Source organism: Ammodytes marinus, assembly GCF_949987685.1.
Source record: "Ammodytes marinus genome assembly, chromosome: 23".
Lineage (NCBI taxonomy): Eukaryota > Metazoa > Chordata > Actinopteri > Uranoscopiformes > Ammodytidae > Ammodytes > Ammodytes marinus.
The window spans coordinates 11,277,221-11,291,141 of record NC_137227.1 but is presented as its reverse complement, the minus strand read 5'-3'; the positions used below and the strand labels follow the sequence as shown (position 1 = coordinate 11,291,141).

The following is a 13,921-nucleotide window of genomic DNA, read 5'->3' as shown; positions in this document are numbered from 1 at the left end:
AGGTTTTTTTTTGTGCTATCTAACACATAGGGTTTTTTTTTGTGTTACCTACTACATAGGTAGCACAAAAAAAACCTGTGTAGTAGGTAACACAAAAAAAACCCTATGTAGTATGTAACACAAAAAAAAAACCCTGTGTTAGGTAGCACAAAAAAAAACCCTGTGTAGTAGGTAACACAAAAAAACCTATGTGTTACTTTAATACTACTATATGTGATGATCTAAACTCCATGTAAAGAACACAAGGGCTCTACAAAAAAGATAACATATTGATTATTTTCCTATGCCTGCCGTGATCCCTATAAACTCATACATCATGATTGTATATGCTTTTTAACAATGATTTCAACATGGCCGATTTCACAATGATGTATGTCTCTTTGAAAAATGGTTACTGATTCAAATTACGTGATTATGTCTCTGCTGTTATTGTAGGCTGAGGGACTATTCAGAGTGCACTGTTTAAAACTACAAAAACCACAAGCCCAGATGCTCATTTTCAATCTGTTGCATCAGGCTTCCCCCCCCCCCCCCCGTGTTATTTCACCCTGTCCTGCATCTTCTTCCACTGGCCACAGCTATAGAGGAGCTCAGCTTGCCGGCCCTTCAGATCCTCCAGTCTTTTCTCCAGGTGTTCCGAGGCGTCCACTGTGTCCTGGTAGTCTTGCAGTAGGACTCTGTTTCCCAGCATGCCGCGCTCCTCCCTCAGCCGCTGCTTGTCTCTCTGCAGGCCGCTGTGTGAGCGCTTGGTCCTGGACAGTAGCTCCCTCTGCCTGGCCACGGCAGCCTCCACCTGGGCCAGCTGCTCCCGCTGGGCACGCACCTCCGACTGACTCCAGAACAGCTTCTCCTTCACATTGGACAATAGCTAAATGAGAGCAGAGGAAATCACACACTGTCTAATCAGATCAAACTTTTATGTGTACAGCACTTTTCATACACAAAAAAGGTAGCAGAGAGTGGTTTACATAATGAAAGAACAGCCATATCCCCTCCCCAATCAACAACAACATACATAGCAGTGCCCGAGTAGTTAAAAAATAAAAAAAACAAAAAAACAACGTAATAATAACCCAAAGTGAATAAAACAGGAACTGACAAAATTCAGAACTGAGGAAGCGCTATCTATCATAGAAAAATCTTTGGGGAAAAACAAGCAAATCAAATTAAAGCGTAGATATACAACAAAGTAAAAAAAAAAAGTATATCAAAATAAATATAGGATACATTAAATACGATTGAACTGAATGCATAGCTTAAGAGAATCATATAAAATAGGATTACATTAAAAGCCTAACTAAAAAGGGTGTAGATCTTTGCCTTTACTCATATGAACACACTACAAGGAACCATACTCACTCTATTGAGTCCAACTCATTTAGTGAAGAGAACAAAAAGTACACCTGTGTATTATTCTACCTACCTCCAAGCCACTGCTGATCTTTCTCTGCATCTTCAACGCTTCCTCGTTTTGTTTTTCCGCTTGTTTTCTCATCTCCATTCTCTGGGCCTGCAGTTGTTCAAAGCAGACCTGTAGTGGGTCCCTGGCCCTCTCCTCCCCGTCCCTGAGTTCTGTCTCCAGGCGATGGACCTTCATCCTCAGCCTGATGTTCTGGAGACGTTCCCCTGTCAGCTGGTCCTGCCTTAGCTGCTCCACCGCTAGCGTAGCCTCCACTTTGTCCTGAGCTACTTGCTTCCCCAAATGTGGGCTCAGTGTTGACACGGCCACGTCCCGCTTGAGTGCTACCAACGCCCGCCATTCACTCTCTACCTGTGGACAGATAAAGCATAGCATCACGAAACACAATCAGACAAACAGTGGAACATGTAGGTTGATTTTGGGTATCGAGATGGTCATGTATTGCAGTCACATCACATGAAAACGGCATGCAATGAGCCATGTCTAATAAGAGCAATTGCATTTTTTGTAATGCTGGATTCCTTCCCTGTTGGTGTAACACTGTACGCAGTGTCTGCATGGTTCAGTAAGCATGTCACATCCACCCAGCTCACTGCATGTGTGGACCCCTTGTACTCCCTTTCTTATTTGGATGGAGAGACACTCGGAACATTAAATCCCCTGAAAATTTGGTTTCATATCCTCTAAAGTAATGAAATATTCACTAATGGATATGAAAAAAGTCAAGGTTACACCCCTATGTATTATTTATTAACATTCTACAGCTATTTACACTCAAAAGTTGAGCATTTTATTGAGAATGAATAGTGACATCTTAAGAAGGCCTATACTTAGCCTAACTCACGTTTGCTCTTTACAATGAGAAAAAAAAATTCAAACGTTAGCCACTTACTCTCTGTTTCAGACCCATTTCTTCATCTATATTTTCTTGTTAAAATATTCTTATTATATTTGAACAAACACTTTGGTCCACTGAACAACATTGTTTTTAATTAGAAATTATCAATTTCAAGTTCTTTCAGGGAAAACGTTCTAATAGAAGCACAAATAGAAAAGCTGCACGGGCACTATAACAGCCAGTCACACCGACCTTGTCCAGCTTCTGTTGGGCCTGTAACCTCAGCTCCTCTGTCTGCTGCTGAGCTGTGTTTGAGTCAGCGGTGTTCTTCTGCTGTAGGTCAGTTAGGACATTGATGTACTTCTCATACTCTGAGAACATCTCCCTCTCTGGTTGAAGGAAGAAGTCTTCTCCAGATTTCTTCTTGAAATACTCTACTAGCTTTGTCTGTAACTGGCTGTTGTGCTGACTGGCTTTATCCCTCTCCTCACACAGATCCTGGATCAGCCTCCTATGTTCTTCATAGACTATGTCCTCATTGTCTGCAGTGTTTGGTTCATGTCCTTTCGCATGGCCTTTGCCCTCCTGCCCATTCTGACTGGTGTTGTTGTCTCTCTCCGGGGTGCCCAGGTGCAGTCTGGGTACGAGTCCACCGTTGTCGCCGTCATCATCACTGTTGATCTCAAAAACCACACTGTGCTCTCGGGACACAGCTGGCTCTTCTCCATTGACTTCATTCACCTTCACATCCAAGTCCTGCTGGTCACTTGTGCTGACATTGTCCACACCAGGGAGCTCAGAAGAAGCTTCTTCTTCAACAGCAGGGGCTTCTTCTTCTTCTTCTTCTTCTTCTTCTTCTTCTTCTTCTTCTTCTTCTTCTTCTTCTTCTTCTTCTTCTTCTTCTTCTTCTTCGGTTTTCACAATGTCAGTATTTTCTCCATCAGGCTCTGATACTACACATTTTTCAGCTGGGACTGCTTCTTGTTCATTCCCATACACAGAAATTGGAGACTTGTGCTCCTCATTGGAAGGCTCTGCTGACAGCACCCTCTGTGTTTCATTCTTCACCTGATTTTCATCATTATCTGGCTCCATTTTCCAATAACTAAACAAAACACCCAAAAGGGTTATTCTATTTGTCTATGGCTATAAGATAAGGGCTCGTGCACTTCTGCAGTCAGTGAAAATGTTCGTTTTGTTTCGGTTGTCCTGGAAACTGGGTCTCGGCAGACCAATCAGCGGCGGCCCCGGAGCCCGCACTCATGAATATTCACGAGCAGGATGTGAGTAGGTCGCGCGGCGGGGCTCGCGGTGCGCAGGCGCGGATCTGCCTCCAACAACAAGAAGCAGGAGCCAGGCAACATGGCCGACCTGGGGAAGAAGTACTGCGTGAACTGCCTCGCAGACGTGACGAACCTGCGGCTCCGCTGCACCGACTGCCCAGACATCGAGCTGTGTCCCGAGTGCTTCTCTGCGGGCGCGGAAATCGGCAACCACCGGAGATGGCACGGCTACCAGCAGGTCGACGGCGGGCGATTCTCTCTGTGGGGTCCCGAGGCAGAGGGAGGATGGACCAGCAGGGAAGAGCAGTCGCTGCTCGATGCTATCGAGCAATATGGATTTGGAAACTGGGTAGGCTACATCACTTTTTCTTAAGTTACTTAACTTAATGTAGCCTAAACCCACAGTGCACCATACACGCTCAAAGGAAGATGCTAAAAGTGCTGTGAAAAAGTAAAGAGTAAAAGTTTGCTAGCTAATGGCAATTTTTTCAAGTGAACGATCTTTATGACAGACCATTTTCTGTTCGTCTTGTCGTAAAAGTTGGACGAGTGAGCATTGGGATATACACTGTGTGACTTCTAACAGACACATTTTATTGTTTATAAAGTGAATTAACTGTTAATTAAATTCAAAACAAGGGGTTAGTTATAATTGAACTTGATAAAGAACAGGAGTTTACGAGTAGTAAGTGCCCTAATATGAGTGCACAGTGACGTTCTTAATGAATGGGAAAATGCGTTACAGTAGCCAGGTAAACCAAGATATGGGCTTTCAGGGGGAACATAAGTCCAGGTAGACAAAATTAAACTTAAAAAAAAACATAATAAGCAATAGAACCACGTCACTACGAACTCCACTTTAGACGTGAAACATACTAAATCTATACAATCATAATGACTGGTCATATGCTGCACAGCAGGTTAGATATGTTATCTGTTATGTGGTAACCCTACCTTTTTAATATGATTTTTTTTCTCTCAAACTAAGAAATTACCATAATTTGAACCTACATCAAACTCCTCGGGGTTAGGCTAATAGAAGCATTATTACATTTTGAAAACTGCTTTCCATAATGCACTAAGTCTGATTTAGGGGTTGCATTTATTTTCCTATTATTGTTGTACATGTGCAACATTTCATATGTAATAATAACGCTCTACACAATAGGTAGGGTTACACTTTATTTTACATGCCTGTAAAAACAGGATTATTATTGGAATTTACTTGGAATATGTCATCTGGTAATAATGCCCCTCCTAAACCCAAGAGAACATTCGTACATCGTAGTTTCCTTAAAAATGACATGGTAATTATCGAACCTTAAGATAAAGTGTTTACAAATTAAATGTTGATTACCAAAAAAAATCTTAATTGATAAATTGTTAAATTGTTCAGTTAATAACATTATGAACAGCATATTGTTGTATTTCCTCCATATTGCTCATTTCTAACTAAGCTCCTCTGTCATCTTTCAGGAGGACATGGCGGCTCACGTGGGCGCTTCCCGGACTCCCCAGGAGGTGATGGACCACTATGTCACCATGTACATCCACGGCAACCTGGGCAAGGCCTGCATCCCCGACAACATCCCCAACCGGGTGACGGATCACACCTGCCCCAGTGGTGGGCCCTTGTCCCCCAGCCTCACCACCCCTCTGCCCCCTCTGGACATCAGCCTGGCGGAGCAGCAGCAGCTGGGCTACATGCCGCTACGGGACGACTACGAGATGGAGTACGACCAGGACGCAGAGAAGCTCATCAGCGGCCTGTCAGTCAACTACGACGACGAAGACGTGGAGATCGAGATGAAGCGCGCCCACGTGGACATGTACGTACGCAAGCTCCGCGAACGCCAGCGACGCAAGAACATCGCCCGAGACTACAACCTGGTGCCGGGCTTCCTGGGCCGCGACAAGAAGGACAAGGAGAAGGAGAAGCCGGGGGGAGTGGGAGTCACTGGTAACGCGGCTGGCGGTGGTGGTGTGGCGGGGGCTGGAGCTGGCGGCGGAGTAGGCGCCACTGGACCGGGCTCCACCCCTACAGCAGCCACAGCAGCAGGGTCCGTGGCCCCCGTGGTTCCCAGCACGCCCAAGAGAAAGATCACCAAGGAGGAGAAGGACCAGCGCGTGAGGCTGCGCGGCCTCTGCCAGTTCATGGCCCACCGGGAGTTGGAGGAGTTCTTTGAGAACATGCAGAAGGAGCGCGCGCTGCGGGCCAAGGTGCGCGAGCTGCAGCGCTACCGACGCAACGGAATCGCACGCCTGGAGGAGTCGGCCGAGTACGAGGCGGCCAGACACAAACGGGAGAAACGCAAGGAGAACAAGAGCGTGGTGACGTCTAAACGGGGCAGTGGAGGAGGGGGGCCTGGGTCGGGGATGGGCGGAGGGGGGGGAGGAGGTGGAGGTGTGGCTGGAGGGTTGGGGCTCGGGATCAAAGAGGAGGGAAAGGACGGGGAGTTTTCCGCCATCGAGCACCTGGCGGGCTTCGAGCTGCTGTCGGACAGGGAGAAGGTGCTGTGTAACTCTCTGGGCCTCAGCCCGGCGCGCTACCTCACCGTCAAGACCATCATTATCAAAGACCACCTGCAGAAGAGGCAGGGCATCCCCGCCAAGAGCCGGCTGCCCAGCTACCTGGACAAGGTGCTCAAGAAGCGCATTCTCACTTTTCTAACAGAGAGCGGCTGGATATCCCGGGACGCCTCTTAGCGAGCGGAAGTAATGAGCCGATGAATGCTGATAGCTGATTGGCTATCAGCTTCGTAGGCGGGACAAAACTACTGACTTTTTTTCTAAAAAAAAGGTGACCTTGTGAATATGTACATTGCAAAGACAAGAGAATGCCCCACTGGAAGAAAACAATATATATTTTCATACCCCAGGCTAGGAATAAAAAAATAAGCCTATATTTTTACAGTTGGGAAAGGAATGGGTGTGAGAGAAAAAAAACAACTGTGTAGGTGTCCATATTGTTACTACATTTGGGGTCATTTGCAACGGGTGCTTTGAAGATGTCAATGGATAAATAATTATTTAAATCCAAACAGCAACTGATCATAAGCCATTTCATGCTGAAAAGAAGGGGAAAACAGAACACAGCATTTCTTGGAATTGTTTGAGAGAGGCAATTTTTTTGGAGGAGGGTGAATGTTAAAATAACACGGCCCTGGTGGGTAACAGAAATTATGAATTAGAGCCATAATACTCTACCTAATTTGTTCTGCTTTGTTTCATCAGTTAAATCCGGGTCCCGAGATTTCTGTCCGTTTGAACTTTCCAACATTGTTAAGGCTTTAATTTCTTTGAGATTGTCTTTTTGCAACTTGAGTAGACTCTCATTTCTCTGACTTATATAGATGTAGGTTGACGTGGAGCTAGAGTGACAAGTCAGCTGGGCCAATGATACGTCCGCAGACAAGCTTATCACTGATTTATCAGTATTGGCAGATACGTGAACCACCAAGTAACAATAGAAAAGTCCCCGCAGAAAGAAATGCCAAAGAATATATTACGAGATCATTTAAAGAACAGTTTTGGTGAGCTGGCATGTCTGTTTTTCCAGTTTAAAAAGTTCTGCCCAGTGAACCACAATTCTTTAATAGCCAAATTTGCAATATTCTCTACTTCTCCCCCCAAAACCTGGATTTCAGATCATCATGCGTATTTCTCGGAAAAGTTAAATCTTTGTGCTAAATAAGCCAAAATCTTGGGTTTAAAAACATTGCTGTTTTTAAATGTTTTGAATGAAACGTTGCTCAATCCACTTGGAACCAGTGAGGAGATCTGGAAGAAAGAAAAAATGCAGAAAGAAAGTTTTCAATATCCTTATTAATATTGACACTGTATCGGTTGGGCTCCGTTTGTATTTATTTATATGTTTATCACCTGAAATAAGCGGGAAAATCGCTTTTTTTTCAGCTTCTCTTGGTGATTTTGGCCCAAAAAATACCTTCCTACTTAGAAACAGAAACTTACTCAGAAACATGTTGCGATCCTTAGCCAAGCTTTAATCCATCTACTGTCCAAATAGCATAACACGGGTGTAGAAACCCAGGCCCACATTGTCGGTGAAAGCAGATGTTACCTGCAGCCTATCGTTAGCTCTTCAAAGGGGTAACTTCACTTCGGCCCGAGGGCAGAACCATAATGGTAACTCATTCTCCTCTTCCAGAATCTAGATCAAAGCTTTTGTTGTTTAATTGCAGGAGGAACTAAAATCACGAGGAGAAGAAAAAGAAGTGTGTTCCGGTTCTGTTATGTTCCAAATCTTTCTACGTCATTTTTCATCAGTGCGTAGCTCTAAAACCTATGTTTCGGGATTTCTCTCCTTGTCAACAAATCCCATGAAAACACCAAAACCAGCAATTATACGACGTATTCTATGATGTATCATAATATTCCTCTATGTGCCATAGGGGAAACGCTAAGACATGGACTAACCTTTTTACTTCACATGGGATTTGTCGACAATAGCATATATATATTGAACATGGATGAGAACTCACTCGGAAAACATTTACTATCATCTTTCCAACATTCTTAGTGCAAAGGTTTATTCCTTGACTATCTCTGCTGCATAGCTAACATGTTCTGATTGGAGTTAAATGTATGAGACAATTGCATTGGGTTTATTGAAGATGCTGAGTGAGGCATTTAATGTTGAAGGATGAGAATTACACTGGCATTGTAAAATAAAGAAGCGGGTTTTTTTGGCCGCAAAAAGGCCGAAAACAAAGTCCTTGAAGAGCGTTGCTCAATTTCTGACCAGTAAAACCAAACAGTGACCTAGAACTGTCAGCTGAATTTTAAGGTTCTTTAGTTTAAATTTCACCTTTTTTTATACCTTTTTAAATAGCACGTGCCAGACTTTTTTTTTATTTTTCAGATTTTCGACAGTCGCGTCGTTCTGCATGCGCAACCAGATGTTCCACGTTGTTCCCAATTGGTGTGTTTTGGTGTAAAAAATGTCTCAAAGGAAAATATTGCAATTAAGAGTTTTCAAAGTATTTTTTTGTAACGGGGGGTTTTGCTAACTATACGTCACCAAATGTAAATAATTTTGTAAGATAAAAATTGGAGAGAAAAAAAAGAAACTATAATTACTGACCTGTGAAATGTACAGTATTTTGTGTCATGGACAATTTTTTTTTATAGCTTTTGTAATAAAAAAAGAGATCAGGAAACAGATTTTGGTTTACAAAGCGAGAAAGCATTTTGTGAGTGTAGTGTTTGATGAGCATGCTGGTGTCACCTGTTGAGCTTGTTCTGTTGTCCCGTTTCTCTGTTTGTTGCACATGGAAAAGGTGTGTGTATGGGGATGTGTATTAAAAGTGCAAATACTTTATCATTCTAAAACGGTGCCGTTTTCTCTTCAATACTCTGCAGTGCTATGGGAATCTTAAAAAGGGAGAAAGCTTAGCCTGACAAAACACAAAATGTCAGCTTGAGAGTGACAGAGAGCGCTTGTTGCATGCACTGCAGCTGTGGTGCCGAGTGAAGACTTCCACAAGAGCAGCATGTCAATGAGCTTACACACTTCTTTAAGATAAGGAAAGGATTTAAGAAGTCATTGAAAACCCCTAACTGACAAATAATATCAATATCCAAAAGTGACAAACTAAAATGGGGGGAAACATTAAGAAGATATTTAAGTTTTATTTATATATTGAGATGTATAAATGGATCAGTAATTTCCTTAAAAAGCTAGTCCTTGTAGTTTTTTTCAAACAGTAGGAACCAGTGCATTTGTTTCAGCTGTGTATTAATCCATATTTGTAATGGGTGTTCCTCATGCAATGGACAAACAGCTTGTGTTTTTAAATAAGTAAATGGTTTCTCCTACAGTTTGCAGTGCATTTGAAAGCAGCCTGAACCACACCTAAGGTGCATTTGAGTGATAGTTGTGGATGAAGATGAACTATATTTCAGAGCTCTGTGTGGAGAGAGCTGTGCTGAAGAATTAAGGACCCCTCTGCGCGTCACTGTTTGAACACCACTGAACAACGGTAAGCAGGAAAATGTACTTATATAGAAGTTTTATTTTTAAGATGCGAGTAAAAGACAAACATTAAACCAAGAGGCCTTCCAAAGTTGGTCAGTATATTCTGACGCTGTGACAGTTTGGACTTTGCCATACAATAATTATTGTTCTAATGGTTTACAGATGAAGCAGTTAGATGGCTGTCCAGCACTACTGAGCTGAGTCGCAGCATACGGCCGATACAATGACTGAGGTCAACTTACGTCTTCACATCCCAACGAACAAGAGAAAGATGTGTTTGCCATAAAAGGCTTTAGGGAAACCCAGCACGGTACAAAGTAACTTCTTAATCTTTAAAACTCACAAACTATTACTTGGGCTTTAACGTTAAAGTCCGGAATGATACCAGCAGTCCAGAATCAGCACTTATCAGTTTATGTACGTGTAATGTATTTTACATTATAGCTCACCCAATTAGTCTCAAAAAAAGAGGTTAATTATCCTATAAACATCATTTTTCATGATTAATGAGGAATTACGTTTTTTTTTTCATGCACAACCTCTGACAGTGACAGACTCTGCAGTGCCTCACATGACAAACTGAAATGTTACTGTAGTATTCTGTCCTGTGCGCCAGACAAAGTGTTGTGTATTTGGTTAAAAGTTCACTTCAGCTGGGTTTCCCCATCTCTTCGTGGCACCTTGGGGTTGGTGTAGGCCGGTTGACAGGGCTGCACCTTAGGGTGGGTGTAGGCCGGGTGACAGGGCTTGTGGGGAAATGTGTGACGGGGTGCCTTTGTCCACTCATGCTGTACCTGAGCTCGTCCCGTCGCTCAGGGGCCACAAAACAAGTCCCCACTCTGTCACAGTCACTTCAACACTACTATGGCGCTTTGGCCACGCCCACCAGCGCCGGCCTCAGGGTGCGGCCGTGGATCTTGTAGCCCACCTTGGTGACTATGGCCACGGTGCCGGGCTCCTTGCCCTCCACCGGGGCGTGGAACAGAGCCTCGTGCTCGTACGGGTCAAACTTGAGTCCGTCGGGGTTGAGCTTGACCAGGCCGTGTTTGGTGAACACCTTCTGGATCTGCACCTCGGTCATCACCAGCCCGTCGTACAGGCTCTTCAGGTGGGGGTTCTGGCTGGTCACCTCCGACTTGGGCACGCTCTCCGTGGCCTTCTCCAAGATGTCCGCCACCTCCAGCAGGTCTTTACAGAAGCCCTGGATCCCTGGAGATGGGAGGAAGTGAGAAGGTTATTAAGCATTATTTAAAGTAGCTTCAAGGAGCTTTTCTGGTGATTAAAGCACTTTGTTTGGACAAAAGCGATAGTTTTTTTTAACGACAGCAGCCCCCAAGCTCCTGCATTTGTTTAGGAAGTGAGTGTATTTATATGCAACTATGTAATGGTAATGTGACGACAGTGAAGCAAAGTTAACTTTGACTAAGAACAGGTTGACCAAAAATAGAAGAAAAAAGTAATAAAACAAATTAATCAATAAAATCATCAAAATACTGGAAAAGTAGTTTTCAGGGCTTTTATTCTGTTACTGTTCTGAGAATCATATCAGAGCTGATATTTGCCACTTACAATATGTTCAAGAGTAAATATAGAATTAGAAAGCCAAATCAGTTACACTTCAAATTGATGTCTAATAATAAAAAAAAAGAAAATCTCAAGTGCATTAATCAAATTGGAAAAGGTGACATAAGCTTCTCATGAACATAATCAGAGTCACTGTAGTATTTAAAACAGTGTAAATACAAGTTAAAGTTAAGTAAACCGACAGCTTCATGAAGACGCGCAATGTAGTAGAATGCAAAAGTTGCCCTTTACTGCCATCTAGTGGTTTCAACATGTAACTGCTGAATATTTGACCTACAAACACAGGTTACTCTCAGCAGGATTTCTCCATGTAATGTAGAGGATCCTTTTGAAATGTGGAAAAAAGTGGCAGAGCCAAAATGGAGAAAAGTATTTACCGTATAATTTAGCGTCTTCTGTCATCTTCTGACTCCTTGTCCTGAGGTTCTCTGTGTCTGCTAAGGCCCGCTTGTACTTTTCCTGGAAACATGGTAGAGCAAACATGATCAACATTATATAATGACGCTTAGGTCTGCAAACTGTAATCAGCTAACATGTCAGTTGAGTCCTTTTGTAAAGGTGGTATTGATAGAAATCAACATATTCCATGTCATATGGTTGTCAGGTAAAATTGTTAAGGTCACTTCAAAAATCAAAGAAAACCTTTATTTGTAAAAATAAAAAATAAATTTATATTTTGACATGTCGTTTTGTGTTTTCATTGTAAATGTTAAAAAGGTCAAGTCAGCAATATCTCCTCACGATCCACTACCTAAACATACTGGAAAATAAATGCTGGTAATACACAGCCTAGGCTCTGTAAACAAAGGGTATGTAGAAAATGGGGTCCCACTGTAGCCTTTTAACACTGGCTTTTTTTCCTAGCGCACAGCACACACACACAGTATGGACAGGTACCAGATTGTGAGGAGATATTCACAGATTTTGACGAGAAGTGTTCTTCAGAATCGCTGACTCTGCCTTTTTATATATAGTAATGCAGTCCACGGAGATGTAGCAAATCTCTCTGGCTGCTCAAACAGCGTCCATGCATAACTGGTAGTGACCCTTTGTCTGTAGCTGACATCATGTCTTTACCGTCATGTCCTTGAGCTGCCCCTCCAGCTGTGTCTTCTCCTCCAGCAGGACCTTCTCTACTGTGCTCTGCTCCGGCTTCTGCTCAGCCTCCTCCTCCGCCCCCGCGCCGTTCTTCTGCTTGGTGGCTGTGCATAGCAGACGCGGAGATGCCCTGGGTAGGAAAAGACACACATTTTTAGGGAATTTTATTTGCTGACTATGTTAAAAACAGAATGTCATGCTTCCAAATTAGATTTTTTTTTTAAACCAAATGAACATGTCTCTCAAATGATCATTTTTTAAATAGTGAAAACAATTCAAAGTTGCAGCACTGTAACACCTCATCCGTTGTTAAGTTTAGATCCTTCAGACACCCGGCATTCATAACATTCATAACAAGTAAACACGAACGGATATTTACAATGCACCAGGGTACAGCAGTGAACGATATTATACAACAGATTTTATAGTGCATACAGACAGAAGGAAAACAACATATGGGGGTATTTTGGTTCTTTGTCCAAAGCTGCTAATTGAGGCTATCAGACAGCTTACATATCACCACTGCCAATTGTACGACTGCCAGTGTTATGCAACCACCCTGCCATGTCATTCAATAGTAAATGCCCGCTTAATACAGCACGATAGAGCCTAATAACACATGTCATCTTATTAAAATTCTTCTAAGTAGGAGTGTGACCTATTTAATTTCATCATATGTCATCACCTATCTCTGGCCAATAAGGAGTAGTGTGGAGACGTGACGTCAAACTTCATTCACACATGTCTGTATTGAAGTCATATGAAGGTTTGACCAAAATATGAGGACACGCTCGCTAACGATACAGGACACTTCAATTAGCATATTCATGAATGGAGTTTGGTCCGTTCAAGATAAGACAGAGCACTATGAGAAGTCAACGCATTGTGAAAGGCTCTTAAACATCTCACAACACAGAAGTCTACGAAGCCAAACTGAGTAGAGCAAACAGATTGAGCATTAGCTTAGCATTCAAAACTACATCCCTCTTCAATATTTACAGTATGTCACGTTATGTCATCATCCTGTTTGTGGCAATGACATGTTAAAAATACCACTCAAACACTAAAATGCCGGTTAGGCTTTAGTTTATGAAGGTTATTTCCAACACATACATCTCAATAGTGAGTTCTAGTGAATATTTTTCCCATAAAGGTCAACATTAAGGACTGTGTGTCGATTGGGAAAGCTAACTATGCTAACTGCCTTGAGATGACAGGAGCCCTAGGTCCAGCCATAATAAAGCCTAGCGTTGCTGTATTAAACGACCATATATCAGTGAACGAAGTTGACACAAAAGCCTCTTACCGTACTAGCGCGGGCGAAGCTACGAGTGAGTAGCTCTGTCTCACTGCTCGTACACACCAGCTCGCCATTTTTTCCACCACTGTGTGCAGGTAAAAAGCTCCTTGTAGCACACCATGGACCTATAGCACACGCTGACGGGACGCTCAACCCTGATGGCGGCGGCGTGCGATTTGAGCCAATCAGGAGCGAGCAAGGAGGACAACCTCTCCCGGTCGACCAATCATATTCGGAGAAGGGGTTTTGACGTCGAGTTGTAGTTCGGTTGCGTGGAAGTTAAAGGTGAAGGCGTCACATGTGACCAAGGACACTTTTTTGAAAAAGCCTTACCAAACAGAAGGTTATTCAACTCCCCTTATTTGCTTTTATAAATCAGTGACTTAATATTTTCCTGATG

At 43.0% G+C, this 13,921-nt stretch overlaps 2 protein-coding genes across 3 annotated transcripts; one reads left to right on the top strand and one right to left on the bottom strand.

Moving 5' to 3' along the window:
- Positions 1–3,602: 3,602 nt before the first annotated feature.
- tada2b (transcriptional adaptor 2B) lies at positions 3,603–8,824 on the top strand. Its single transcript, XM_080051609.1, has 2 exons — positions 3,603–3,890; positions 5,018–8,824. Exons 1-2 carry the CDS (start codon positions 3,621–3,623, stop codon positions 6,245–6,247), a joined length of 1,500 nt encoding a protein of 499 aa, XP_079907735.1. The 5' UTR covers positions 3,603–3,620; the 3' UTR covers positions 6,248–8,824.
- Positions 8,825–9,566: 742 nt separating this feature from the next.
- Positions 9,567–13,663, bottom strand: grpel1 (GrpE-like 1, mitochondrial). Of its 2 annotated transcripts, XR_013845501.1 has the most exons (5): positions 13,528–13,663; positions 12,201–12,351; positions 11,501–11,582; positions 10,256–10,748; positions 9,567–10,219 (listed from the first exon to the last, which is right to left on the bottom strand). XR_013845501.1 is itself a non-coding variant. In XM_080052359.1 (4 exons), the coding sequence occupies exons 1-4, from the start codon at positions 13,593–13,595 to the stop codon at positions 10,402–10,404; spliced, it is 648 nt and encodes a 215-aa protein (XP_079908485.1). In that variant the 5' UTR covers positions 13,596–13,663; the 3' UTR covers positions 9,567–10,401. The 2 variants fall into 2 exon arrangements, 1 of the variants encoding a protein (XP_079908485.1); XM_080052359.1 differs by having other exon boundaries at positions 9,567–10,748.
- Between the last annotated feature and the right edge of the window lie 258 nt (positions 13,664–13,921).